General features: G+C 46.2%; 13 protein-coding genes across 13 annotated transcripts in view; all 13 read right to left on the bottom strand.

The window, feature by feature from the left end:
• Positions 1–14,183, bottom strand: part of Pcdhgc3 (protocadherin gamma subfamily C, 3) — a 34,851-nt gene extending 20,668 nt beyond the window's left edge. The window contains exon 1 of the mRNA NM_053943.1: positions 11,697–14,183. Coding sequence (NP_446395.1) covers positions 11,697–14,126 — 2,430 coding nt within the window. The 5' untranslated portion in view covers positions 14,127–14,183. The remainder of the gene's footprint in view (positions 1–11,696) is intronic.
• The window catches only part of Pcdhga1 (protocadherin gamma subfamily A, 1), a 180,457-nt gene that overhangs the window by 20,668 nt on the left and 134,194 nt on the right, over positions 1–25,595 (bottom strand). The gene's annotated exons all lie outside the window — the stretch shown is intronic.
• Positions 1–25,595, bottom strand: part of Pcdhga2 (protocadherin gamma subfamily A, 2) — a 173,907-nt gene that overhangs the window by 20,668 nt on the left and 127,644 nt on the right. The window lies entirely within an intron of this gene.
• Positions 1–25,595, bottom strand: part of Pcdhga3 (protocadherin gamma subfamily A, 3) — a 168,713-nt gene that overhangs the window by 20,668 nt on the left and 122,450 nt on the right. The window lies entirely within an intron of this gene.
• Pcdhga5 (protocadherin gamma subfamily A, 5) overlaps positions 1–25,595 on the bottom strand; it is a 148,156-nt gene that overhangs the window by 20,668 nt on the left and 101,893 nt on the right. The gene's annotated exons all lie outside the window — the stretch shown is intronic.
• The window catches only part of Pcdhga7 (protocadherin gamma subfamily A, 7), a 124,844-nt gene that overhangs the window by 20,668 nt on the left and 78,581 nt on the right, over positions 1–25,595 (bottom strand). The window lies entirely within an intron of this gene.
• Pcdhga8 (protocadherin gamma subfamily A, 8) overlaps positions 1–25,595 on the bottom strand; it is a 113,983-nt gene that overhangs the window by 20,668 nt on the left and 67,720 nt on the right. The gene's annotated exons all lie outside the window — the stretch shown is intronic.
• The window catches only part of Pcdhga9 (protocadherin gamma subfamily A, 9), a 103,251-nt gene that overhangs the window by 20,668 nt on the left and 56,988 nt on the right, over positions 1–25,595 (bottom strand). The window lies entirely within an intron of this gene.
• Positions 1–25,595, bottom strand: part of Pcdhga10 (protocadherin gamma subfamily A, 10) — a 93,170-nt gene that overhangs the window by 20,668 nt on the left and 46,907 nt on the right. The window lies entirely within an intron of this gene.
• The window catches only part of Pcdhgb7 (protocadherin gamma subfamily B, 7), an 88,737-nt gene that overhangs the window by 20,671 nt on the left and 42,471 nt on the right, over positions 1–25,595 (bottom strand). The window lies entirely within an intron of this gene.
• Positions 1–25,595, bottom strand: part of Pcdhga11 (protocadherin gamma subfamily A, 11) — an 84,490-nt gene that overhangs the window by 20,668 nt on the left and 38,227 nt on the right. The gene's annotated exons all lie outside the window — the stretch shown is intronic.
• Positions 1–25,595, bottom strand: part of Pcdhgb8 (protocadherin gamma subfamily B, 8) — a 79,536-nt gene that overhangs the window by 20,668 nt on the left and 33,273 nt on the right. The window lies entirely within an intron of this gene.
• The window catches only part of Pcdhga12 (protocadherin gamma subfamily A, 12), a 75,199-nt gene that overhangs the window by 20,668 nt on the left and 28,936 nt on the right, over positions 1–25,595 (bottom strand). The window lies entirely within an intron of this gene.

Genomic DNA, 25,595 nt, shown 5'->3' with positions numbered 1-25,595 from the left:
GTCTCCTATGTCTCCTTCCAGCCTCTTTAAAAAAAAAAAAAAAAAAAACTGCTCTGAGGTTTGCCTGCCTGCAGCCTTTCTTAGTCACCAACTGGCGGGGGTGGGCGGGGGAGGGGAGTTAAATGTAAGTGGTGCTAGGGAGCTGGAGGAGGAGAGGCAGGCAGGAAGAGCAGATCCCCCACCTCAGCTCTAAGTTTGATTGGCCAAAAAGTCTGTCTGCTCTCAACCAATTATGAAGTCTCCCCGGTCCTGGAAACCTTGGGAACAGTCGCTGGAAAATCTGTGTCACAGAAGCCTCCCCACTCATTTGGGCTGCAGGTGATTCAGCCCCCTTTGGCAGTGGAAGTTTGATGGCTCAGATGGTGCTCAACGGGGAGGATTAAAATGGTACAAAACTCCTTAGTGTTCTGTCCCAGCAACTTCCTGCGTGACTTTAGCCGCTTTTTTGCTTGAACCAACAAAAATGCGTCCTTGTGGAGATGCAAAGCCCACAGGGCATTTTCCTTCCCACACTCCCAAACCTCAGATCCTACCAAATACTACTAAAGCCTTGTCAGGACCTTCTAAAGTCTCGCCCAGCTCTCCAGCAAAGTCAGCTGACAGTTACAGGACTTAACTTGCATAGCTCACAGGAAAGGGACCATTTTTAGGGCAGATCTTGGCTACTCTGGAGGGACCAGAGGCCACAATGGCCTTTAGGTTTTATAGTTTCACTGAGTCCAAAACTCTCCCTAAAGATTCCCAGAATTCACGGGGGTGGGGTGGGGGTAGGGGTAGGGGCTGATAATGGGATGTAAATGTGAGTAGAATAAATAAAAGATTCCCAGAATGTCTGTCTCTGTGAATTCTCTGTCAATCAATTTTCTGACACTGAGTGACCATCTATGGCTTTCCTCAAAAGGTAAGAGATGCTTGCTGCTCCCTGATAACTGCATCCAGTTCACCTCCCAGTGGTAACACCGGGAGTCCCAGGGGAAGGTCTCTGCCCCCTCTTTGATGTGCACCTCTCAACTCCATTGGCTCTTTCCTTTTCTGACGAATAAACAGTTCCCTTCACACTGGTCTAGAGAACACCAGCCAACATGGGGCAAAAGATTTGTAGTCTACCATCAAACCAGTTGAAGACGGCAATCCAGAGCCAACTTTCTCCAGAGCACAGCCCCCCTCCCCCATTCAGAAAGAACAGGGGAGGCATTCCTGGTTTTAGGTGATGTCCTGGCCCAACCCACACTTGTGTAAGATAGCTTTGATTGACTGATGCCCCCATATTCCATTGTCATGCTTCCACAGCTTGGTTCTTGATAACCAGTTACTTTTATTTCTTACTCTCAAATAAGGACATCACTCCCCCCTAACCCCTGCTGACTTCTAGTCTACGGGCTTTACTCATCCCCAAGTTCTAATCACCAGTCAATTCAGAAACCACTTGTAGAGCACAGCATTTATGAGATGGTTATTACGTACACAAATGGTAGCCTCCCTATGGGCTCTTACAGGGGGGTCAGTACCCTCTGGCACTTGGCCCAGCCATATGACTGGCTCACAATAACCCTCAGGCACTGGCTGAGCCTGCCAAGGTCTCACCTCAAGCCCATAGAGAAGATCAGAGGGTGGACAGCTTGGGCGCACAGGCTCCCCTGCCATAGGTGCGCTGGGTGACTTCACCATCATGAAGCTATCACTCCGAGTGGGCGCAGAAGCCAGCGGTGTACAGCCATGAGAATGGCCTCCCACGTCAACAAACTTGATAGGATCTTCTGACCCTAGCTGGATTCGGAGGATCCCATTGGAAGGAGGAAGCCCCTCCCTCCTCCGAGATCTGGTGAGACAGGCACAGGTGCCAGCAGGAAAGCACGTTACTCCACAGGCAGCCCCACGGAGACACTTAGAGAGCAGTGCCACAAAAGAACCAAAGGAGACAAAGCAAATGGCCACTAAGGACACAGCCAAGTACAGCGTTAGGCGGGATTCTCCTTCCCTGGGAGCTGAGGATTCTCGAAGATCGGGGACAACTGGATGAGTGTCTTCCTCTAAGGACACTAGGAGAGTAACAGAGGTAGAGAGTGGTGGGCTACCGCTGTCCTTCACCACAATGACCAGCTTCTGAGGTGGGAGGTCAGCTGGGATGGGTACAGCAGTCCGAACTTCCCCAGCATATCGGGAGACTGCAAACAGGCTGGGATCTGGAGCCTCCAGGAGCTGATAGGAAACCCAAGCATTGTAACCTGAATCTAAGTCCACAGCCGTCACCTTTGTGACTAGGTGTCCAGCGCCAACCGATGGAGGCAATGCTTGGGGACATAAGGAACCAGGCCTGGCCCTAGGGCGTAGCACAGCTGGGGCGTTGTCATTGAGGTCTAGAACGAACAGGCGCACTGTGACAGTGCTGCTGAGTGGTGGGCTGCCTCTGTCCCTGGCCTGCACCTCAAACTGCAGTGTCTGTGTTTGCTCATAGTCAAATGATCTAGTAGCATGAACGGCTCCCGTCTGGGGGTTCAGGGAGATGAAGGAAGAAGCCGACACATCTCGGTTTCTGGGCTCTAAGAGAGAGTATGAGATTAGCGCGTTTAAGCCAGAGTCTGGGTCAGAGGCTGCGAGGGAGCAAAGCAGGTCCCCCGGGCGATTGTTCTCAGGAACGAACACCTCATGTGACCTCTGAAAGAATGAGGGTGGGTTGTCATTCACATCTGAAATATTGAGGAAAATAGTCCTGTGGGTACTCAGGGGAGGGTTCCCAGCATCAGAAGCGGTAACCATGATGTCGTAACTGGATCTGGCCTCTCGGTCCAAGGGTCCTGCTGTCACAAGGGAGAACTGGTTCCTGAAGGCAGACTTGAGGGCAAATGGTAAGTGGTCAGGAATACGGAGGCTCACGTCTCCATTTGACCCGGAGTCAGGGTCCTGGACACTGATTAGTGCTACCACAGTGCCAGGTTCTGCACTCTCTGGTAGAGTTCCAAGCTCAGAGGTTACTGTGATGTGGGGGGCGTTGTCATTTACATCTAGAAGATCCACCCTAAGGCTGCAATGTTGCTCCATGGCTGGAGAACCCCCATCACGAGCCCTTACATCAAATTCATAGTAATTCTCACTCTCAAAGTCTAGAGGCCCCTGAAGGGTAAGCTTTCCAGTAGTGGGGTGAAGGCTAAAGAGGTTTCTCACCCGGTCAGGGGTGTGACCACTAAAAGAAAAGGTGACGTTACCACTAGGTCCCAGGTCTGGGTCAGAGGCATTGAGCTGAATGAGCACCATGCCGGCTGGCGCGCTCTCCAACACGCTGATCCTGTAACTGGATTGCTGGAAGGCTGGGGCGTTGTCATTCACATCCAGCACTGACACCCGGAGCTCTGCGGTGCCAGATCTAGGGGGGTTCCCCCCATCCACAGCAGTCAGCACCAGGCGGTAGTCGGATTGCTTCTCACGATCCAACGGCTTTTCCAGAAGAAGCTCTGGGACCAGGCTGCCGTCGCTGCGCTTCTTGACATCCAGGGCAAAGTGCTCATTGGAGCTTAGTCTGTAGCTGCTAATGGAATTGCTCCCAACATCTGCATCCTGAGCCTTTTCCAAGGGGAAACGCTGCCCTGGCGGAGCTGCTTCCCCGATTTCCAAGTCCAACTGCTGCCGCGGAAATCGGGGGGCGTGATCATTCACATCTACGATCTCAACCTCCGCTCGGTACATTTCCAAAGGCCCTTCGGTTACAAACTCCAGGGGCACGATGCAGCTGGCACTGAGCCCACACAGTGCCTCTCGATCGATTGGATTTTTGATGAGCAGGGCTCCGCTGTCCAAATCCACACGGAAGTGTCTTTGGTTCACCTCTCCAGCGACCTGCAGCCTGCGAGCGGATAGACTCTCTGTATCCAGCAGAAAATCTTGGGCGACATTCCCTACAAAAGTCCCTTCCTGTGACTCCTCTGGGACCGGGTAGCGAATCTGCCCATAAATGTAGCCCAGGTGGCAAAAGAGGAACAAAAGGGTAGCCCCCCACCAAATTTCTACCCAGCTCCTCACCGTGCTGGGCATTGCTGCCGTCCGCTAATTCTCTACTTGGTCCGGAGACGCCAAAGAAGCTGACCCGCCCCTAACAGCCACAGCAGCTGGAGACACCTATCTCCCTTGCCCGCGCCAGGTCTGGCGCGGCTCCGCCGGCGCTGCAAGGGTTACGCGCCGTTTTTTGCTGGTGGCGGGGTAGATTTGTCTGCCTTTCATTACCCGATTGGCAGGCAGCAACTCCTGGGCTCAGCCAATAGGCTGAGCAGAGAATGTCCCAATAGCAGCAGGGTTAATGCGTCGTAGCATTGCGAGGAAACACACACACATACGGCCCCCCCAAACAACCCCCCAATATAATAAATACCAACGTTTCTTTCAACCTTCTTCCTGTTCAGTTTGCATTTGTGTCCGTGGATCCTTATCACCGTGGAGAGGCAGAAATCATATATGTATTCCCCCGCTAACCCATCAATTCACCCCGCCCCTTTTCGCGGGGAAAACAGCTACCTCCTGAGCCCTAGCAACCTGAAGCCCAGGAAAGCTAGTGGCCATTTGAGGCTGGTCACTTTGTTCAAGCCAGCGCTGTCATCAACCAATATTCTAAGTGAGTAGCTTCCACCTCAGGCTGGTCATATTAAAGCAACAGCCTACATAAGAAGCACTGCGTATTCTCAAGATTCTGCTCCTCCCCAAATTACCTCCCTTTGCAGAGAAGGCTTACACATTAACGAAGCCAATTAAATTTATACAGCACACGTTTTTTATTGTAACAGAAGGCACAGCAGAAACCAAACCTCTTATTCAAATATTTGCTACAACAGGAAGCTACCATTCATTGATCTCAAGGACAGTATGGGAAGTAGGTGGTGGAAACGGGAATTGGGAGCCCGTCCAAAACTGTGAGAATCAGTCTCTGGGCTTTCCTCAGAGACTTAGCTCTCATCACCTGGCAGAACACTAATGTTCACAGATTGAACAGCTTCCTTGAATGGTGGGGGTCAGCCTCCACCAACACTGTGCCTACAAATCCTCTTTATCCGACACCATAGTATTCATGATATGTTGTTAATTACCAACAGAGACCATTTCAAAAGAACAAGCCTTTCACTTAGCCCCAGGGGACCTCTTGTAGCTGGTGACTTAATCTCACCCCACCCCCACCCTCATTCAGACCTCTCAGCAGCCTGCCTGCTAACTTGCACAAGCACAGGAACAGCACATGTTTTGCACCATGGATGTCTGAAAGCTGTACTTCCGACAGTAAACACACCAGAGAAAGAAAATCTCAGACAGATCTAAGTATGAGATATGTTAATTCACCCAAATCCTTGCCTGGATTACTAATAGTTACCCAATCCAGAAGCAAGTAAAGTGTTCTTACCCCTATGATCCTTTGTACTGAGCTGAGGCCAGCACCCATCATTAATACCTCATAGGGAGAGATGTGGCAATTCTGTGTTCTTACGTAGAGGCAAAACAAGCTCCTCATACCCAAAATACAAAAACACAAAACAACTGCTATACCTCCTCCATGTGAACACTGGTGAGTGAGGAAATCAGCCTGCTTTACCAAAGAACCCATGGTCTTAGTGAACCATCTACCCAGTCACCTAGGTGGGGTGGGGAGGTGAAGAGGGAGGAGTTTCCACCCTTGATGCACTCCCATCCCTTCTTTCTTATATCAACCAACATGCCTCCAATCTGCAGCCTTTGTGCTGGTCCTGGCATCTCGCAAGACTCAAGTATTGCTGTAGCTGATAACTGGTCTGTTTCCAACCCCAACATCCTCTCTCATGACTGCCAGAAAAATCGCCAGAAACAAGAAAATACTGATGGCATCTTGTGTGTGTGTGTGTGTGTGTGTGTGTGTGTGTGTATAGTGTATGTATGTTTGTGGTGTGTATGTGGTGTGTGTAGTGTGTATGTGGGTGTTTGTGTGTGCATGTAGAGTGTGTGTGTGTGGTGTGTGCATATGTGTGTATACTGTATGTGAACATGTGGAGTGTGTGTGTGTTATGTGTGTATGTGGTGTGTGTGTGTGTGTGGTATGTGTGTGCTGTGTGTGTGGTTGCATGTATTCAGGGGGGAGTGTGGTATGTGTGTCTGTGCATGTGAGTGTGTGGTGTATGTGTGTCTGTAGGATGTATGGAGTATGTGTATGTTTGTGTGTAGCATGTGTCTCTGTGTGCAGTATGTGTATATGTGGTGGGTGTGTTAGTCTGTGTGTGGGGTATGCATTATGTCTGTGTGTGTGTCTGTGTGGTGCAGTATTGTGTGTGTGGTGTGTGCATGTAGAGTGTGTGTGTGTGTGGTGGGTGGTGCAGTATTGTGTGTGTGGTGTGTGCATATGGAGTGTGTGTGTGCATGTGGAGTGTGTGTGTATGTGTGTGTGTGGTGTGTGGTGTGTGTGTCTGTGTGGTGTGTGTTTGTGTATGTGTGTGCAGTGTGTGTGTATATGTGTGTGTGGTGTGTGTATGTATGTGTGTGTGGTGTGTGTGTATGTGTGTGCGGTGTGTGTGTATATGTGTGTGTGTATGTATGTGTGTGTATGTATATGTGTGTATGTGTGTGTATGTGTGTATGTGTGTATGTATGTGTGTATGCATGTGTGTATGTGTGTATATGTATGTATATGTGTGTATGTATGTGTGTATGTGTATGTATGTATGTGTGTATGTGTGTATGTGTATGTGTGTATGTGTGTATGTGTGTGTGGTGTGTGTGTATGTGTGTGTATGTGTGTGTGTATGTGTATGTGTGTATGTGTGTGTGTGTGTGTGTGTGTGTGTGTGTGTAGGGTGGCCTTATTCAAGGTCAGCCTTAGAGAGTCAGTCATTCTGCAATGATTATTTCATATGGAATTAGAAGATAAAACAACCCCCACCAACATTCTCACATGACCTACAGGTCATTCCGGATCTAAAACCTTGATTATCCATACAGGCTGTTTTGCACACTTCAAGGTTCAGCAATAATGAGTTATCTTTATCTCTCTGCATGGAATTTCCTACAAAGTCCCTCTTCAAACTTTAGCTCCTTGTTCAAGCCATCACCACCACCTCTATAAAGCCTTGTCTTCCCCAGGCTGACTTAAGTGTTTCTTCCTCTTTGCCCCCACTGTTGTTTGTAGAATATCATACACCATCCACCTTCCTCCCTTCTAGACAGGATTTGTGCTGGACAGTTTTATGTCAAATTGGCACAATCTAGAGCCAACTGAGGGGCAGGATCCTCAAATAAGAAAATGCCTACCTAAGGTCAGGCTGTAGGCAAGCCTGTAGGGCATCATCTTAATTAGTGGTTGATGATGAAGGGTCAGGCCATGGGTGTCTCCTGAGAGGCTCTGCCAGAGCCCTACTAATACAGATGAGGATGCTTGCAGCTAACCATTGGACTGAACAAAGGGACTCCAATGGAGGAGTTAGAGAAAGGACTGAAGGAGCTGAAGGGGTTTGCAACCCCATAGGAAAAACAACGATATTAACTAACCAGACCCTACCAGAGCTCCCAGGGACTAAACAACCAACCAATGAGTACACATGGAGGGACCCATGACTCCAGCCACATATGTGGCAGAGGATGGCATTGTCCAGCATCAATGGAAGGAAAAGTCCTTGGTCCTGTGAAGGCTTGTTTCCCCAATGTAGGGTAATGCCAAGGCCCTAAGGTTGGAGTGGGTGGGTGGGAGTGGGAGTATCCTCAAAGAAGCAGGGAGATGGGGAGGGGAAAGGGGAGAGGAGGGAGTGGGGATAACATTTGAAATGTAAATACATAAAATCTCTAAGGAAAATAAAATTTAAAAATAAAAAAAATAGAAGGGTCAGGCCATTGTGGGTGGTGCCATCCCTGGGCAGGTGGTCCTGGATTCTATAAGAAAGGAGGATGAGCAAAGCCATGAGGAGCAAGCCCTAAGTAACACACCTCCATAGCTTCTGCATCAGCTCCTGCTACCAGGTTCCTGCCCTGCCTGCGTTCCTGCCCTCAGTGCTTTTGATAATGAACTGTTATACAGAAGGAAATGTGGATGAAATAAACCCTTTCCTCCCCAAGCTGCTTTTGGTTTCATCATAGCAATAGTAACCCTAACCAAGACTGTAGTCCTGGTTGGCCTTGAACTCAGAGATCTGTCTCCCAAGAACTGCTGCAGTTAAAGGTGCATACTACTGTGTCCAATCATTTTCTCCCTCTCCCCCCCCCTTTCTCCCTCTCCCTCTCTCTCTCCTTCCCCCTTCCTCCCTCCCTCTCTCTCTCCCTCCCCCTTCCTCCCTCTCCCTCTCTCTCTCCCTCCCCCTTTCTCCCTCTCCCTCTCCCTCCCCCTTCCTCCCTCTCCCTCTCTCTCTCCCTCCCCCTTTCTCCCTCTCCCTCTCTCTCCCTCCCCTTTCTCCTTCTCCCTCTCTCTCTCCTTCCCCCTTCCTCCCTCTCCCTCTCTCTCTCCCTCCCCCTTTCTCCCTCTCCCTCTCTCTCTCCTTCCCCCTTCCTCCCTCTCCCTCTCTCTCTCCTTCCCCCTTCCTCCCTCTCCCTCTCTCTCTCCTTCCCCCTTCCTCCCTCTCCCTCTCTCTCCCTCCCCCTTTCTCCCTCTCCCTCTCTCTCTCCCTCCCCCTTCCTCCCTCTCCCTCTCCCTCTCTCTGTGTCCATTGCCTCTGGTATCCTGTGCATCATAGAAGAAGATTGCCTTTTCATCCTTTACAGTGTCTAGCACATGGAGGTACTAATACACCATGAATATCCATATTATTTATTACTTCAACAAAAACCGCTTAAAGATTTACAAAGTAGGTATCATATAATGTATTGACGAAGGACCTGACATTCAGACAGAATAAAAAGACTTATTTAAAGCTAGAAGAGCAGCATATGTAGTATTATATGGTATTGCAAGTTCACACTAGAACAAACACAGTCTGCTTACCAGAATTGGAGCATCATAAAACCCTAATTCCACACGTCCTTGATTTGATCTTTTATGCCAGGTGTGCGATTCTCCTACTTCTAGGTTGTTTTTGTCTGTCTGTCTGTTTGTTTGTTTGAGGTAGAGTTTTACAATGTAGCCTAGGTTCTCCTGGAACTCATGGTGGTCCACTAGGCTTGCTTTGAATTTATAGACATCCACCTATATCTGAAAGTCTTCCAAGTGCTGGGATTAAAAGTGTGTGCCATGGGTTTGGGGGTGGTTGTGGGGGTGTTGGGGGCTTGGGGGGAGTAGGGGTGGGGAAAGTGTGTGCCACCATGCCTGGTTCTACCACTAGGTTTTTTGTTTTAAGTTTAGTTTAGTTTTTAAAGATCTTTTCATTTATGAGTGTATGCGTATGTGCTTGCATGAGTTAATACACACCACATGCATGCAACTGTTCAAAGGCGTCAGATGCCTTGGAACTGTACTTATGTTAGCTGTCTAATGTGTGAGCTGGGAATGGAATTCAAACCTGAGTCCTACGCAAAAGCAGCAAGTACTCTTAAACCACTGAGCCATTTCTTAAGCCCCTTTACCTCTAGGCTAAAAAAAAAAAAAAAGAAGCTTTAAATGGCGTTTTGTATATCCCTCCATACTGACTTGATGGAGCTATTGCCACAGTTTAATTCTGAAATATATTTGTGTCACCCCAAAGAGCCAGTTCCTATTGCCCAGTTCTACTTTCAAAGGCTAAGCCAGGCACACTGCAGCACACCGACGGCTCCAGTACCCGAGAGGGAGAAACAGGAGGATCAAGTCAGTCTGGGCTACTTAGGACAGATGGACACACGGACACACACACACACACACACACACACACACACACACACACACACACACACAGAGTTGAAAAGAGCAGCCTGGATGCTAGTGGTTCAGGAAGACTGTTTCTGTAGGTGACTGAAATGCCACAGTATGCCTTACATACAATGCCCCTCCAGAATTGACTTACGCAATATTTAAAAATGTAAAGCTGGAGAGTGACGCGATACTATTTTTGCTTATATTGGTTCAGTAAAGTTGGTTTTTGGCTCCTGGTTCCGTGAACAACAGAATGATAATGGCCCTCTGCTTCATACAGTAAATGATGGACTAGGTTCTAGGGCAAGCTTGAGAGTTGTCTGTGTTTTAAACCTTTTTGAAAGACCTCTGGGTGACTTTAAGGGGCACCCAAGTTTCAGAACATTATCCTAGGCTGTCAGAGGAGTAGCTTTTCTGTATGCTACTACCCTTCCTCAGCTTCTTCTTTGCCAGTTTAGGCTGTCTTCATATTTGCTCATTTCCAAAGAGTTTATGCTTTTGGACAAAGAAGTACTGGTAGTAATCTTAACAGTAGTAACTAATAATGCTTAACCATCATGACAACCAAGCATACACAGAATAGCACCAATTGGTCCAACAAAGCCCATGTTGTTTCCTCTTTTCATGCAAGAGACTTAGAAAGGAGACTGAGTAGCATGTGGTCAAAGACTCAGTTGGTAAGTGAGAATCCTCATTTGTTTAATTGCCAAACCTAAGAACTGACAGGAATAGTAAGGCCTTTTATCCCAGCAGAGGCAGGCGAATCTCTGAATTCAAGACCAGCCTGGTCTACAGAGTGAGTTTCAGGACAGCCAGGGCTACACAGAGAAAAAAAAAAAAAAAACCTGCCTCAAACAAAGAAACAAAACACAAAACAAAACAACCAAACGAAAGAATTTCCAGCAACAAGGAACTTAGCTACCAGATAACAGAGGTTCTCCTACAATTCAGATTGTGTGCAGCCTGTCTCAATGGGAAGCCTTCACAGTCAACAGCATTCTGTCATGCATGAATGAATGCTTTACCTTTCTAAGGAAAAGACTGAATCTTCCTTTCCCTGTAGGACCACACCTAGCAAGACACAGTGCTGGAGAAAGATCAGGAACACTAGAGGCTTTTTCCACTTGATATTCTTTCAGGCCATCTCGATTTATTTTCAAAATAAAATTTTATCTTCGTAATTGAAATTATTAGCTTTGAGCATTAGAGTTGAATTTTTGTCTTTATATTTTTATGTATTTTCTTCCATGTTTCCTACAATGCTCATCATTAATGGTATAAGATTAATGTTATAAGATATTTAGTAACATGCCCATTGTTTCCAGTACTGTGCTTAAAATAAATTTAAAGGATATAAATCATCTGAGAATGAGGTACAAGATTGTGCAGGTTAATGACAGTTACTAAAAAATATTAGTTTTAGAGGCAGGTGGATCTCTGAGGCTAGCCTGGTCTACATGGTGGCTTCCAGGACAGCCTCAAACAAACAAACAAACAACTCCTAGAATACATTAGTTTTAATATAGAAGCTATAGCAGGCACTTGAAAGGTGGCTAGACAGGGCAGGTTTTCTACTGACACTAGTTAGAGATATTCAAGAGCTCATTTCCAAAGCAAACCGTAATCAGGCTAAGCTCTGAGTGCTGAGAACAAGTGCCCTTAACACGACTCGTTAGTTGTAGTGGCCAAAAGTCTGCTGAAGGTGTAAACCGAGTTCATAAATGAGTCAAGCAAGCATCACCCTCTTGACATAGGACCACAAAGCACACTCTAGCCAGCCACTTGACCCCTAAAGGCGCTGTTTGATCTAGGAAGGATAGGTCGAAGTCAGAAAAACCTCACCATCGTTCAAAACAACACCAACAACAAAACAGATCCACACCTCTCTCAATGTGGTACAGGAATCACAAGCATTAAAGCGCTTCAGAGATGACTTGCTAACACGTACCTGTCCAGGGGGGGCGCTCTCTGCACCCAACACCTGTCTATAGAACACGGGATCACAACTTCGCAGCGTGTTCTGGCGGCTGGCCAGTGGGCTGGCCGCACCAGGCTTCTTCAGCAGTGGGTCGCTGCGGCGAGAGTCCGTGGTGAGGTACACCTGATGGTACAGGTGCGGCGGCATTAGGCCTCCTCGCACCGCGTCTGCGTGCAAGGAGGACACTGGGGTTCGGTACAGGGAGCTCACTGGGGCTCGGTAGAGGTCCCTAGACCGCTTCCACTTGTAAACTTTGAATATGATCACTCCCAACACTGTAACTGCGAATCCCACAGAGACTAAGATTAGAGAAAGAAGTAGATAAAAGGTGAGATTTTTGTTCTGTTCTCGGGGAGCTGAGCCAGAAGGGAACTCGGCCCGGGCTTCCGGAGACTCCTCAGTTACTGACACAGTCAGGGTGGCGGTGGTGGAGAGCAATGGTTCTCCATTGTCTGAGATCAAGACTGTGAGAATCTGTCTTGGTGAATCTGTGTCCTGGATTGGGCGGGCAGTGCTGATCTGACCCGTGTGAAGCCCCACGGCAAAAAGGCTCTGGTTGGGGGCTCCCATGAGGCTGTAGGAGAGCCAGGCATTGTGCCCTGCATCTGCGTCCCAGCCTACCACCCGTGAGACCACGTGGCCCGCCGCTGTACCTCGAGGCAGCACCTCCACTGAACTCTGGCCAGGCCGGGGATACAGGACCTGGGGGGCGTTGTCATTGCGGTCAGTAACAAATATGTTCACGCTGATGTTGGTGGCCAAAACCGGGGTACCTCCGTCGTTTATATGAGCGGTTAGCTGGAACTCTCTCTGATCCTCATAGTCCAGGGGTACTAAGGTTGTCAAGATTCCATTGTCACGATTTATTGTGAAATAGCGACCTACGAGACCAGTTTCCGCTCCGGGTTCCAAGAGAAAGAAAGAAAGGCGGGCATTGGGCGGGGCGTCGGGGTCCCAGACACTTAGGTTTAATATAGGAACTCCGGGTAGGTTATTTTCCTCCACATACACATCGTAGGAGGATTGGGATGACTGAGGAGGATTGTCGTTGATATCGGACACTTGGACCCTGACTGTTGTAAGAGCTGAGAGAGAGGGAGTTCCCGAGTCTCGAGCTGTGATACTGAGATTGTATTCGGGCACGGTCTCACGATCCAGGGCTGCACTGGTTTTCAAAGTGAAGTAATTCTTGAGGGAAGAAGTCAGGCTGAAGGGGAGACCCGGGGGAACCTCGCAGGTCACCTGCCCGTTCTCTCCAGCATCCAGATCAGTCACACTGAGCAAAGCAATGACAGTCCCCAGAGGAGCATCCTCAGGGACTGGGCTGTATACAGAGGTGACTGTGATCTCCGGGGCATTGTCATTAACGTCCACAACCTCTACCAGTACTTTGCAATGCGCTCCTTCCGGATTGGCACCTTTGTCTTTGGCCTGGATGTAAATCTCATGGAGTTTGGTGTCTTCAAAGTCCAGGCGACCCTTGATTGTCAGCACCCCGGTTACGAGGTCTAAAGCGAATAGTTCCCGCACCCCAGCACGATTGTGGCTGCCGAAGGAGTAAACGATTTCTCCATTGAGGCCCTCATCCAGGTCAGTTGCACGAACCTGGGCGACGCGCGTGCCTGGGGGTGCATCCTCCCGGACGCGCGCCCTATACAAAGACTGATTGAAGGCAGGAGCATTGTCATTCGCGTCCAGCACTGTGATACGAATTGGAAGGGTGGCGGAGCGAGCTGGGGTTCCTCCATCAAGTGCGGTCAGTACCAACTGGACACTTGGCTCCCGTTCCCAATCTAGGGCGCGCTCCAGGACCAGCTCCGCGTATTTCGTGCCGTCCTCTCGAGTCTGCACGCGGAGCGCAAAGTACTCGTTGTGGCTCAGCTCATAGGTTTGTAAAGAGTTGCTTCCCACATCGGGATCGTGCGCGCTCTCGAGCGGAAAGCGCGTCCCCGGCGCCATGGCCTCGCTAATCTCCAATTTCATTTCCGCGGTGGGGAAAGAGGGATTGTTGTCGTTGATGTCCTGGACCACCACTTCCGCGCTGAACAGCTCCAGCGGGTTCTCTACCACCAACTCCAGAGTTACAGTGCAGGAGGGCAGCGTCCCACACAGCTCCTCTCGGTCCAGTCGATCGTTGACGAACATCTCTCCAGTCTCCCAGTTCACCTCAAAGAACCTACGGCTAGCTCCGGACACCACCCGGAGCCTGCGGGCCGACAGACTGCCGAGATCCAAACCAAGATCCGTGACCACGTTACCCACGGGAAACCCCTTCTCTCTCTCCTCCAGGATCTCATAGTGAATGATGGTGGAAGCCTCGGTCAAGGCAGCTAGCAGAAGCAAAACTCCCACCGTTCTCCCGGGGCTTACCAGTCCGCTGCTCCGGGCCTCTGCGACCATCTCACTCAAAAGCAGCTCCTCTTGGCGGGGTCCAGGTGGTCCCGGAGGTTTGGCAGAGAAACTTTCAGCGGGTTAGCGCTTGGGCGCTGGGCGCCGAGTCCGACATGGCTTTCTGGGCGCCGCTGATTTGTTCGCCCGCTGTTCAGTCTCTGCCTCATCCCGGGGCGCCGAAAGGGGACGGGCCCGGGCCAGATCTCCAGCGTCTTCATTGGCCGACAGCGGCACACAGAGTCCCAGCCAATAACTGCACGAAGAATGCGCTAGCGCCGGGTTCTTTGAGCAGGACACGCGCTCGCGCCAGGAACTTCACTTTCCTCTGGCTGCTTTCCAGAGTTTCCTGTCCAGCGCTCTGCCAGCGCCAGGGGGAGGAGACCCATCTGCGGGCGGATCTGTCCACCTCCCACCCCAACCAGGCCCATTAAACACTTTAATCATTGTCTTTGATCACAAGAAAGGGGAATGATCCAAGCCGACTACGACGCAGCATCGACTAGCAAAACGACAGCAAATTGGGTCTGTTGGAGGGCAGAGGAAGCAGCGGACTCTGCTTGGAAGGTGGAATGAGTATTTCTGGGGAGATTAATATTATCACTTATGGGCCGTGAGATATGGATAGCTTACAGGTAGATTCTGACTTGGCGCGTGTGAGGCTTTACTTTCCAGCCTACACCCCTGCTCCCACCCCAAACCCACAGTTTTATCTTTTTCCAAACGGAGGGTAGAATTCATTGCATTCTTAGTAGAGCAAATCAAGAGTACTACTATCCGTTTGTCTTAGTTTTGTCTTGCGATTTTAAAAATAAAGTTAAGAAATTATTTCCGTTCAAACTGAATGCAGTCGTTTTTAAGGATTTTTTTTTTTAAGGATCAAAAGGCAATGAGAAATTTCCCTACCCCTTTCTCCCCAATTGTGTAATCTCAATTGGTTAAAACATGATCTCTCAAACACTGTTCTGGAATTAATCATTTTCCAAAGGTTCTGAGTTCATGTTGCATTGCTAATAAAGAAATCTCTGAGCGCGCGCGCGCGCGCGCGCGCGCGCGCGAGAGAGAGAGAGAGAGAGAGAGAGAGAGAGAGAGAGAGGAAAGGGAGGCCATATGGTACCCAGGACTTTCCATAAAGTGATGGTAGCAACACTCTATAGATTCACCAGAGAAATACAAAGCTTTAGTCACAGAATAAAAAGTTTTTCATTTAGAATTGTAGACACTTACCCAACCCCCAAAGCAATGGTTAGAATAAGGAGCATGGGTTAGCTATGAAAAGAGGCTGAGTTTGGCTGTATGTTTTGGACAAGAAAATAACCCAAGGCCTTCTAGAATCCCATCCTGTTCCTGAGCAGGGGAAAGTGCTTGGAACAAAGTAAGCCTCAATTAATGATGGAAAGCAATCCGTTAGGGGCTAGATGTGCAGTGTTAGGAACCTCACATTCTTTCTAAATAAATGCCTTGTCCTTTCTGACCTGTAACTAAATCTTAATCACATGCAGTGAGTGAGACACCCAGACAAGGGGTTTGTTTTCTGATGCGATGAAAAGACACATCCTCAGTACCAAACCTATGCCCCACCCGACCCCAGCCCACCCCACCCCTCTCTTAAACCACCCAGGGTTTTAAGGTCGGATGAGGTGGCACATGCTTGCAATCCTGAGGCAGGGTGATGGCCATGAGCTCCAGACCAGCCCTGCTCCCCAGCTAAAACAAACCCAGGGTTAAATACTTAGATGACGATTGGCTAGACTCCCAAGAATTGTGATCTGCACTAAGGAGGTGGATACAGCAGAATTTAGATTCTGGACTACTTGCTACCAAGTGTGAGAACCAGAGTCATAGGCAGGCAATGGGGGCTTATCAGCAGTGAAGAAGTTGCACTTTACCAAAATACCTGGCTGACGAGAAGACACATTAAAGTTTGATAAGAGCTAAATTTGGTGGATTATTCAGAGATGTGCCGATTTAACTTTTTGGTTTTTTTTTTTTTTTGTTCACTATCACAAAAGTCACAATTCTGAACGCTTTGAGGGGAGGGGATTGAGGGTTGAATCCAAGGTCTTATGCATGTTAGACAAAACAAGTGTTTACTATCTGGGTTACATGTTCCCAGACACACAAAACCAGCCTTTAAAATGTATGCCATCCTCCTTAGTAGTAAGGTCCTTAGACCTCTTCATAAACCAGCAGACGTCTCTCCTTCTCCACAGGAGGCGGGATAAACTTCTCCAATATTCAATTAGGTCGTTATTTCTCTCAGACACTCCTCGATAGCACAGCATGAGTTCCTCTTGAACTACAACACCAGACCCTTTGTATTGGATCTACATCCTCAGTCAGGCCTCACTCTCCCGGTCTCTCCTCCACTGCAGTGCTTTCAATGTGGTTATTATCCAGGCAAGACCCTTTGTGCCCCAAGGCCTTCAGCCAGGCTATTTTTCTCCCTACAAAGTGTCCTTTCCCTTTGCTTGCTTATATTCCAAAGCTTTCATGTCTGAAATGCCAACCAACCAGGTGAACTGGGGTACAGCTCAGTTGGTAAGGCATCCTGGGCCCTGGGTTTGATACCCAGCACCAAAGAAGTCTGGGCACGGTAGTGTTTATAATCCTAGCTCCTGGGAAGTGAAAGCAGGCAGGTCATTGGCTACAAAGAATTTGAGGCCAACCTGAGCAATATGAGACTCTTATCTCAAAACAAAGTACAACAAAAGTGTAAGGTTTCAGTCAAAAGCAGGATCCTTTGTTTCAGCTTCTTGGGACACCTAATATAACTTAAGATTTTATTGACTTTTGTTAGTTATACTAATTACACAAAGTAATTAGTACACGTGATGGATGTTTATCATGTTTTCCCCTACTAAACTTTATGCTCTCCTCCCCATTTCTCCCACCTCCCTCCCCAACAGTCCTCCCTTCATTTTTATATCCTTTCCCCTCACTCCATCTCCAGATTCCACTTCTGAGAGAAAACATGCGATACTTGTTTTTGCAAAGTTGGTTTATTCCACCTAAGCAGAAAGAATATGAAGAACTGACAGATTAGATTGCATTAAATTATTTTCTAAACATTTATACCTCTCCTATACAAAAGAAATGAAAAGGAGGAGAAATCACTAGGGTAGGAACCATACCATTTCTGATGATGGTATGTATTCCCCCACATCCTATCTCATAAGTCCTGTGTGTGTGTATGCTATGTGTGTAAGTCCTGTATGTGTGTATGTGTAAGTCCTGTGTGTGTGTGTATGCTGTGTGTGTGTGCACTCACGAGGATTTAAACAGTTCATTCACACATGCTAAGCACATATCATGCCACTGAGCTACACGTCAATTATTATTATTATTATTATTATTATTATTATTATTATTATTATTAATGGTGTTAGGAATCAAGCCCAGGAGCCTTGTGGCAGGCAAGCACAAGCACAGGAATAGTTTAGAAACCTGAGATTCTAGTTGGTTTGGGATGTGCACACAACCATCTTCTTTTTTTTATTTTTTATTTACATTTTCTTTCTTTCTTTCTTTTTTTATTTATTTCAGAGCTGGGGACCGAACCCAGGCTAAATCCCCCAACCCCACAACCGTCTTCTAATAATGTGGTTAGCAGCTGGAGACCTTTACCTGCACACAATACGCACATACTCATCTCTCTGTATAGTGTATCTAGCAACTTACTCCCAACACAGGGTCTCCACCTACATTAAGTTGCATGCACCCCCCCCCCATTCTGAACAATGGAGTAAAACTTTCCTCTTCTTAAAGTCTATGAAACATGGACAGATTCTCGTCAACTGTACTTCATGTTCGTTGTGAATTAATCTATCTTAATGGATTAATTCAGGATAATGAATGGAAAGGCTGATTCCGCCTAAATGGAAAGGCTGATTCCAGGTGTGTGCAATGAGGCCAACTGCGTTCCAAGTGAACTTTTAGGGATGCTCCTCTATTTAACGCATTACTCCTGTGCATAACCAGGCAGGCATATAATTAAAATCAGATGCATTATAGGAAGGGACATACACAATAAAAATAGTCAAGACCTAATCCATCAAACAAAAACAGAGAACCATCCAAGCTATGCCCCTTAGCAACCAGTTCTTCCTATTAGGCTTCCCATAAAAAACCCCAGAAAATTACCTCATGTCCTTGAGTTGCCTCCATTGTGAGAGCCGGCTGTCAATCTTGATAATACAGTATTTTACCATTTCTTTGCTTTTGAATAAAGTTTCCTAGTTACTTTGCAGCCTGTGTGGGGTTTTTTTTTTTAATGCTTCCTTTTTTTTCTTTCTTCCCCCTCCCCGCCCCCCGGAGCTGGGACCGAACCCAGGGCCTTGTGCTTGCTAGGCAAGCGCTCTACCACTGAGCTAAATCCCCAACCCCCTGTGTGGGTTTTTTAAAATTCATTCTTGAATAAGAGGTGAAAAACCTGGAAACCCCCCAGCCCAGAACCTAACTACTGGTAACAACATCTGCACAGGAGCTGGCCAAATGCTCTGCTTCTGAGTTCACAATACCAGGCCCTAAATACTTTTAAAAAGGACTTGTTTATTTTTATTTTATATGTATGAATGCTTTTGGCTGCATGTGTGTACACTATGTGTGTGCCTACTGCCTATGGAGGCTGGAAGAGGACACTGGGTCCTCTGAACTAGAGTTACAGGTGGGTATGAAGTGCCACCTAAGTGCTAAGAATCGAATCTGGTTCTCTGCAAGAACAGTGTGTGCTCTTAACTTCTGAGCCATCTCTAGAGACCCCCTCATACTTTTAAATGTGATAGCTTTCATATTAATGTCATATGACTAATTGTGACATAGCCAAGGAGTATAAAGCTATACACACACTCATTTGAGAGCAGTCATTTTCTCTAGGGGGTCCCTGCCAGCCCCAGTGCTGAAGACTGACACATCACCAGAATTTTCTAGCCCCTATCCTTTATCATTTGTTTTATAATTTCAAGACATCTTATTACCTATGATATGGCAAATATAATTTTAAAACAGGATGTATAGGTTTATACATAACAAGGCTCTGGCATCAAAAAGAATCAGCTTCCAGCTCTGGATGTTACCTTTCTAGTTACTTAACTATGAAAATTCTATTATTTTTATTTTTAATATATTTTATTCTTATGGTGCTGGGAATTGACCGTACTGGGCTTTGAACATACTAGACAAGCACTTTCCCACTGAGCTACAAAAGGCAAACATTTTTATTTTTAACTTCTATTCTCTTTCTTTGTGAACTATAGGAAGTTGAGTCACCTTCAAATCTTTTCGGTAACCATACTTGGTTACTTACATGGGATTTTAGAACTCATGCACAGCTCAAGGATTTTTTAACTAATTCAACCAACACCTGACTACACTCAACCTCAACTTTTCCCTCACACCTCTACACAGTTTTTGCCCTACTTCTAACCTCCAGGAACCCCGTACCCACTTTCTGTCTTTGTGGCTTTCGCCTTTTTTAAGGAAAAGGAGATTAAGCCCAGGGGCCTGCGAAGCTAGTGCTCTATTACTGAACTACACCTTTGGTTCGATGGTTTTGGTTTCATAGAATCTCTGTTAAAAAAAAGAATAGCAGACAGCCATTGCAGTACATTGACCTCCATCGAGAGAGAGAGCCCTGGAAAACTGGGCTTCACTGAGGACAGATAAATAGAAGTGGAGCGTCCTGGCCCTTGGTGACGTCACAAAGAAGCGAGGAGAGATGGAGCAGAGCAGAGCGCAGGCAGCGGCGGCTTTATGAAAGGCGCCTGTTTAGCTGAAGGGAAATGTGCCACAAGAAAGATGAAAGCTCCATTCAGGGGAGGCGTCCCAGACAAAAAATAGCAAGAAAAAGGAGGGCAAGAAAGATGAAGGGAAGGGAGATGGATATGATTAGATGTGGTCCCAGCACAGGCACTGTACAGTTTTGTTGTTTCTTGTGTACAAAGCATTTAGCCACCCCTCCCCCCTCTGCTGGATACAACAGCACTTTGTTGTTGTTATTATTATTATTATTATTGTTATTATACTATTGATACAGGGTTTCTCTGGGTATCTCTGGCTGCCCTGAAACTCATTTTATAGACCAGCAGTCTGGCCTCCAACTCACAGATTCACATGTATTTATCTGCCTTCCCACTGCTGGGATTAAAGGTGTGTGCCACCCCTGCTCAGCTAATGCGAACTTTCTAAAGAAAAGAATCTGAAGCGCGAAACTGTGTCAAGTTTGTTTCTAACCTGCAATTTTCCCACCTCCGCTTGAGACAAGGTCTCACTGTGTGGCTCTCACTGGCCTGGAACTCACTGTGCAGACCAGGTTGACCTCAAAGTCACAGAGACTGAAAAGGCATGAGCCACCACAAGAGGCCTGCAATGTCTATTCTTAAATAAGTGGTGTGTGTGTGTGTGTGTGTGTGTGTGTGTGTTCCTGATACCTCCATACCTCACAATAACCACTTACATCGCTTGCTATTGGGGTTGTGAATTGACATAAGAATTTAAAGCTGCTGAAATTACACGGGGATGCACTTTGCAGTGTTTCCTGATGATGCTCATATAAATTAATTGTTCTGCTAGGTGATACCACTTTGTAATTGGAAAAAAAAAACCAAAAAACCTCCAGCATCAACTGTTTTGTTGATATTCTGAATGTTGCCAGGCAAATACATTTTTTTATGGGAAGGAAGGGAAGAATGAAAGCATGTACCCTTCTGTAGCTAGCTTGAGCACAATGTCAGTGCTGATGTCACCCGCGATTCTATTCTTCCTCTCACTTTTCCCACTTAGTAAGTGGTACTTCTAGTGGGGTCGGAAATTCAGAAGCCACATTTTAGCATCTTCTGCATCACCATGTCTGGCTTATTACCAATCCATACCAACACTGCTACCTCCAAAGTGTGTGTGTGTGTGTGTGTGTTTGTGTGTGCTTTGTTTCAGTCCTGGAAATTGAATCCAAGGTCTTGTGCATGCCAAGCAAGTATTCTCTCACTAATGGAATGCCAGTCCCAAAGGGTATGTGTGTGTAGTTAAAAAAATAAAATATATACCACCACATTTGACTCCAAATATATTTTGTTTTTTAAAATTTGACATTTGTTTTTATGATTAGATGTGGTCCTGGCACAGACACGGTACAGTTTTGTTGTTTCTTGTGTACAAAGCATTTAGCCACCCCTTCCCCTTCTGCTGGATACAACCGCACTTTGTTTATTATTATTATTATTATTATTATTATTATTATTATTATTATTATTATGTGTATGGCTATTTGTCTGCATGTCTGTCTGTGCACCCAAGGAGGCCAGAAAAAGGTACTGGATTCCCTGACTGCCATTACAGACAATTGCTAACCTCTGTATGAGTGTTAGGAATTGAACCCAGGACCCCTGGAAGAGCAACCACTGAGCTATCTCTCTAGGCCCCCGAAGCATAGTTTAAAACTACCAATCACTTCCTCTGTCTGCTGCAGCCATCTCACTCCAAGCCCCCTTAGATACTAAGATCCTTTCCATTCTGATATCTTTACTCTGCCTTCCACTTCACATGCAAGAACCTGAGACTTCCTCCAAACATGTGCATTAAATATGCACCCTCCTTGCTGAACAAGGCTTGACACTAAAACAGACTTTATGATTGTCTGTGCTAATATAAAATAAATTAAGGAGCTTGTGGAATTACTAGGACAACAGGAAATTAACCCCGGGCAGGGGCCTTTCAAGTATGGATCTCTTCCTAACTGAAAGCTCTGTGTGACGTAACAGGCCCCACCCATTACCGTGCTTCTGCCTGTACAGTATGTACAGTATGCTAAGGTCAAATGAGATGATTTGAGGAGAATCACCATAAAAATAGATAATCTTATTACCAAGCAAGCATGTATTCTAATTTATCCAGGTGGGAGGTTCAAGGTTTGGTAGAAAATCTGAATAAGTTAGCTTTAATATTTACCTCAAGTTTACCTGAATATTTTAGATGCTTTGATCTGAAAAGATAATCTGCAATTTTAAATAAATGTTATAATATTTCATTCTGTCTACTCTCAGGAAAAAAAGAAATTTCACAAATATCGTGGGGGCAGGAGAGATGGGTCAGAGGTCAGGAGCATGAGGACAAGGACTCAGCTCCTAGACCCTACATGGTGGCCATAGCCACCTGCAATGAGTTCCAGGTGATCCATGGCCTATGACCCCCCATGAGCACCCGTATTCATGTGCATGTCTCATACATCACACACACACTCACATGCACACTCACACCCACATGCACACTCACATACACACAGGCACACTCACTTGCATGCACACTCAGTTGCACACACACTCGCACGCATGTGCACACACACACACACACACACACAAAACCACGCTTAAATGGTGTGTGTGTGCTTTGAACTGATTTCCTTGCTCTCGTCTATCTAAGTGCTAGGATTAGAGGTGTGTATCATCAAATCCGGCAAGAAAAAACCTAAATATATAAATAGACTCAAACATATGAAAAGCCAATTATATTCACAGGATGAAATATACTAAAAGCCATTTTGAGATGTGTAAATCAGACTGACAAAAATTTATAGTTTGACAACACACTGTGTAGACTACAGGATAACAGGCTGTTTAATTTAGTGAAGGGGTGTAAAGTTGTGTGGCCTAAATGGAGCAAAATTGTTAAACCTTCCACTAAAGTGTCACATTCATTTGCTTCTTAACCCAGAAATGACACTAATAGGAATTTAACCTGAATATATATCTCAAAGATTAAAATAAAGGTTGTAATGCATGCCTTTAATCCCAAACTCTGGAGGCAGAGTCAGGAAGATCTCTGTGAGTCTGAGGTCAGTCTAGTCTACAGACTAAGTTCCAGGACTGCCAAGGCTACAAAGTGAGACCCTGTCTCAAAATAAAATAACATTTTAAAACTTAAAAAAAAATCTTAGCCAGGCAGTGGTGGCTCACACTTTTAATCCCAGCACTCAGGAGGTAGAAGCCAGCAGAACTCTGTGAGTTTGAGGTCAGCCTGGTCTATAGAGCAAGTTCCAGGACAGCCAGGGTTATATAGAGAAACCTTGTTTCACAAATCAAAAGAAAATGAAACAACAAAAAAAATGTCTTTAAAAGCATATGCATGTAAGTATATCAGATTATTCATTTTAGAATTATTTGTAATTGCAGAATATTGGAAACTACCTAAATGACAAGTTATAGATGGCTGAAGAGACTGAGGTAAGTGCACATACAATGGGATTTGTGAAAGTATTTTAAAAGGGAACAGGTTAACATGATTTCCAGGATATATAATTTTTGCTTTTGATACTGTGGAACAAACAATATCATTATATCAAACAACAACAACAACAAAAGCAATAAAAGGAAATGGAAAATGACTAGCCATGGCGGCACCTTCTGCCTGATGTTTGGAATTAAATCATCCAGGATCACATGGTGGAAGGAAAGAGTTGACTCATGTAGGTTATCATCTGAACTTCACACACACACACACACACACACACACACACACACACACACACACAGAGGCACACACACACAGGCACAGACACATGCACATGTACACAAACACCCACGTACATGTATGCACACATATTTAAAATTGTTAAAAAAGAATCTAGATAAGGATTGCCTTGAGTCTTTGACTGTGCAGACATTGAAGATACTCCACTAGAGCTGGACATGAGTGAAAACCATGGAGACATAAACTGAAGACTTCTTGGAGCTCTTGGGGGCCTTGGAATGAATGTATAGCTTCCATTCAGTTAGAACAGAATTCCTTTTGACACTCACATCAATGAAAAAAGGTCAAGATTTAGTAGAGTTAAGTGAGCTCAAAGCGAAAGCTACTATAGACCAATCCTAAGAAACCTTAGAAGCATGAACCTGATCTGAAAAGTGCTTCTCCAAGCAAGCTTTACTCCTTCTTAAAGAAAGACAGTAAGCCCAAAACCCAACAGGGTAACATTCACAAAACATGTCATTCACTGACCAGACCAGCATCTGTCACAGTCAGCCATCCCCCACCCATTCCTCCTTCCTTAAAGGGTGGCTGGAGGTGAGAACAGCTTTGCAACTCAGTCCTGAGCTCACCCAAAACTGGCCAGCAAGGAGCACTGATCTCTGAAAGCAATGTCCAGGGATGTGAAAAGCATCTGGGGGCTGGGAACGGATGCTGAGGGTTTACAGACTGGACCTAGCAGGAGGCCAGGTTGTATTCATGTGCTACGCGCTCTCCCATCTCGTCCCTGTCTCTTCATGTTTACTCCTCCTTCATTTCATACCCAGGGCTGATTTAGTAGGCCATTTCCTTCCTGCTCTGTTCTTGCTCCCACCCTGTTTCTGCCTCTCTTTTGAGACAAGGTCTCACTATGCGGCCCTGGCAGGCCTGGAACTCATAGAGATCAGCCTGCTTCTGCCTCCCAAATGCTGGGATTAAAGAGGTGCATTGCCACACTCAGTGTAGGGTCTCTTCTGTCTCATCCTTCTAAGGAAGTGATTCTTAACCTTCCTAACGATGAGAGCCTTTAATACGGTTCCTCATGTTGGGTGACCCACAACCATAAAATTATTTAACTGCTGCTTCATAACTGTAATTTTGCTACTGTTATGAACTGTAATATAGATATCTGATATGCAGGAAATCTGATGTGTGACTCCAAAGGGGTCACAGCCCGCAGATCGACCCACTGTCCTGAGGATTATTTTACGTTACCCAATTGCATTTATTTTCCTCTCTCTCTCCATTTTACCCCTTTCCACTGATAAATACACTTCTATTATTTTACCTCCTAAACCAGCTATCTCTGAAGAAAGTTGGTGAGTTTTTTACACTCATTGATGCACATATGTGTGCTCACATGTATACATTCCTGAGTGTGTGTGTGTGTGTCACAGTGTACAAATTGAGTTCAGGGGACAACTTGCAGGTGAGTCCCAGGAACTGAACTCAGGTCATCAGGTTTGGTGGCAGGCTCAATCACCCAGTGAGCCACCTTGCTGGCTCACAAGTGACATTTCAAATGGACTACTGCTATATGCTCATAGTGGGCAGGTCCTTTGAGAGTGACTGTTTTTTCCTATGGTATACTACTCTGAGCAGAGTACTTGGGATCAAGCCTTGTGCCCTGAATGCCACACACAAAAAAATGGCACCTCAACCCATTACAATCTATTTCCTCTTGGAAATTGAAAACACTTACAGTAAAAGAAAAAGAATGGTAATATGTGGGGATCCGAGCTCAATTCCCAGCAACTACATGGTGGCTCAGAACCATCTATAATGGGATCTGATGCCCTCTTCTGTCTTATGCCTCTTCTGTCATGCAGGCATATGTGCAAATAGAGAACTCATATACATAAAAGTACATAAATAAATAAACCTAAAAAATACAGGAAACATGAAAGACCAAGACAACATGACCTCCCCAAAGAGTACTAACCCCACAGTTATGGCTTCCAATGATAGTCAATTAAATGAAATCTC

The sequence above is a fragment of the Rattus norvegicus genome, chromosome 18 (assembly GCF_036323735.1).
Source record: "Rattus norvegicus strain BN/NHsdMcwi chromosome 18, GRCr8, whole genome shotgun sequence".
Lineage (NCBI taxonomy): Eukaryota > Metazoa > Chordata > Mammalia > Rodentia > Muridae > Rattus > Rattus norvegicus.
The sequence above is the reverse complement of the archived record's forward strand: the minus strand, read 5'-3'. Positions and strand labels throughout refer to the sequence as shown.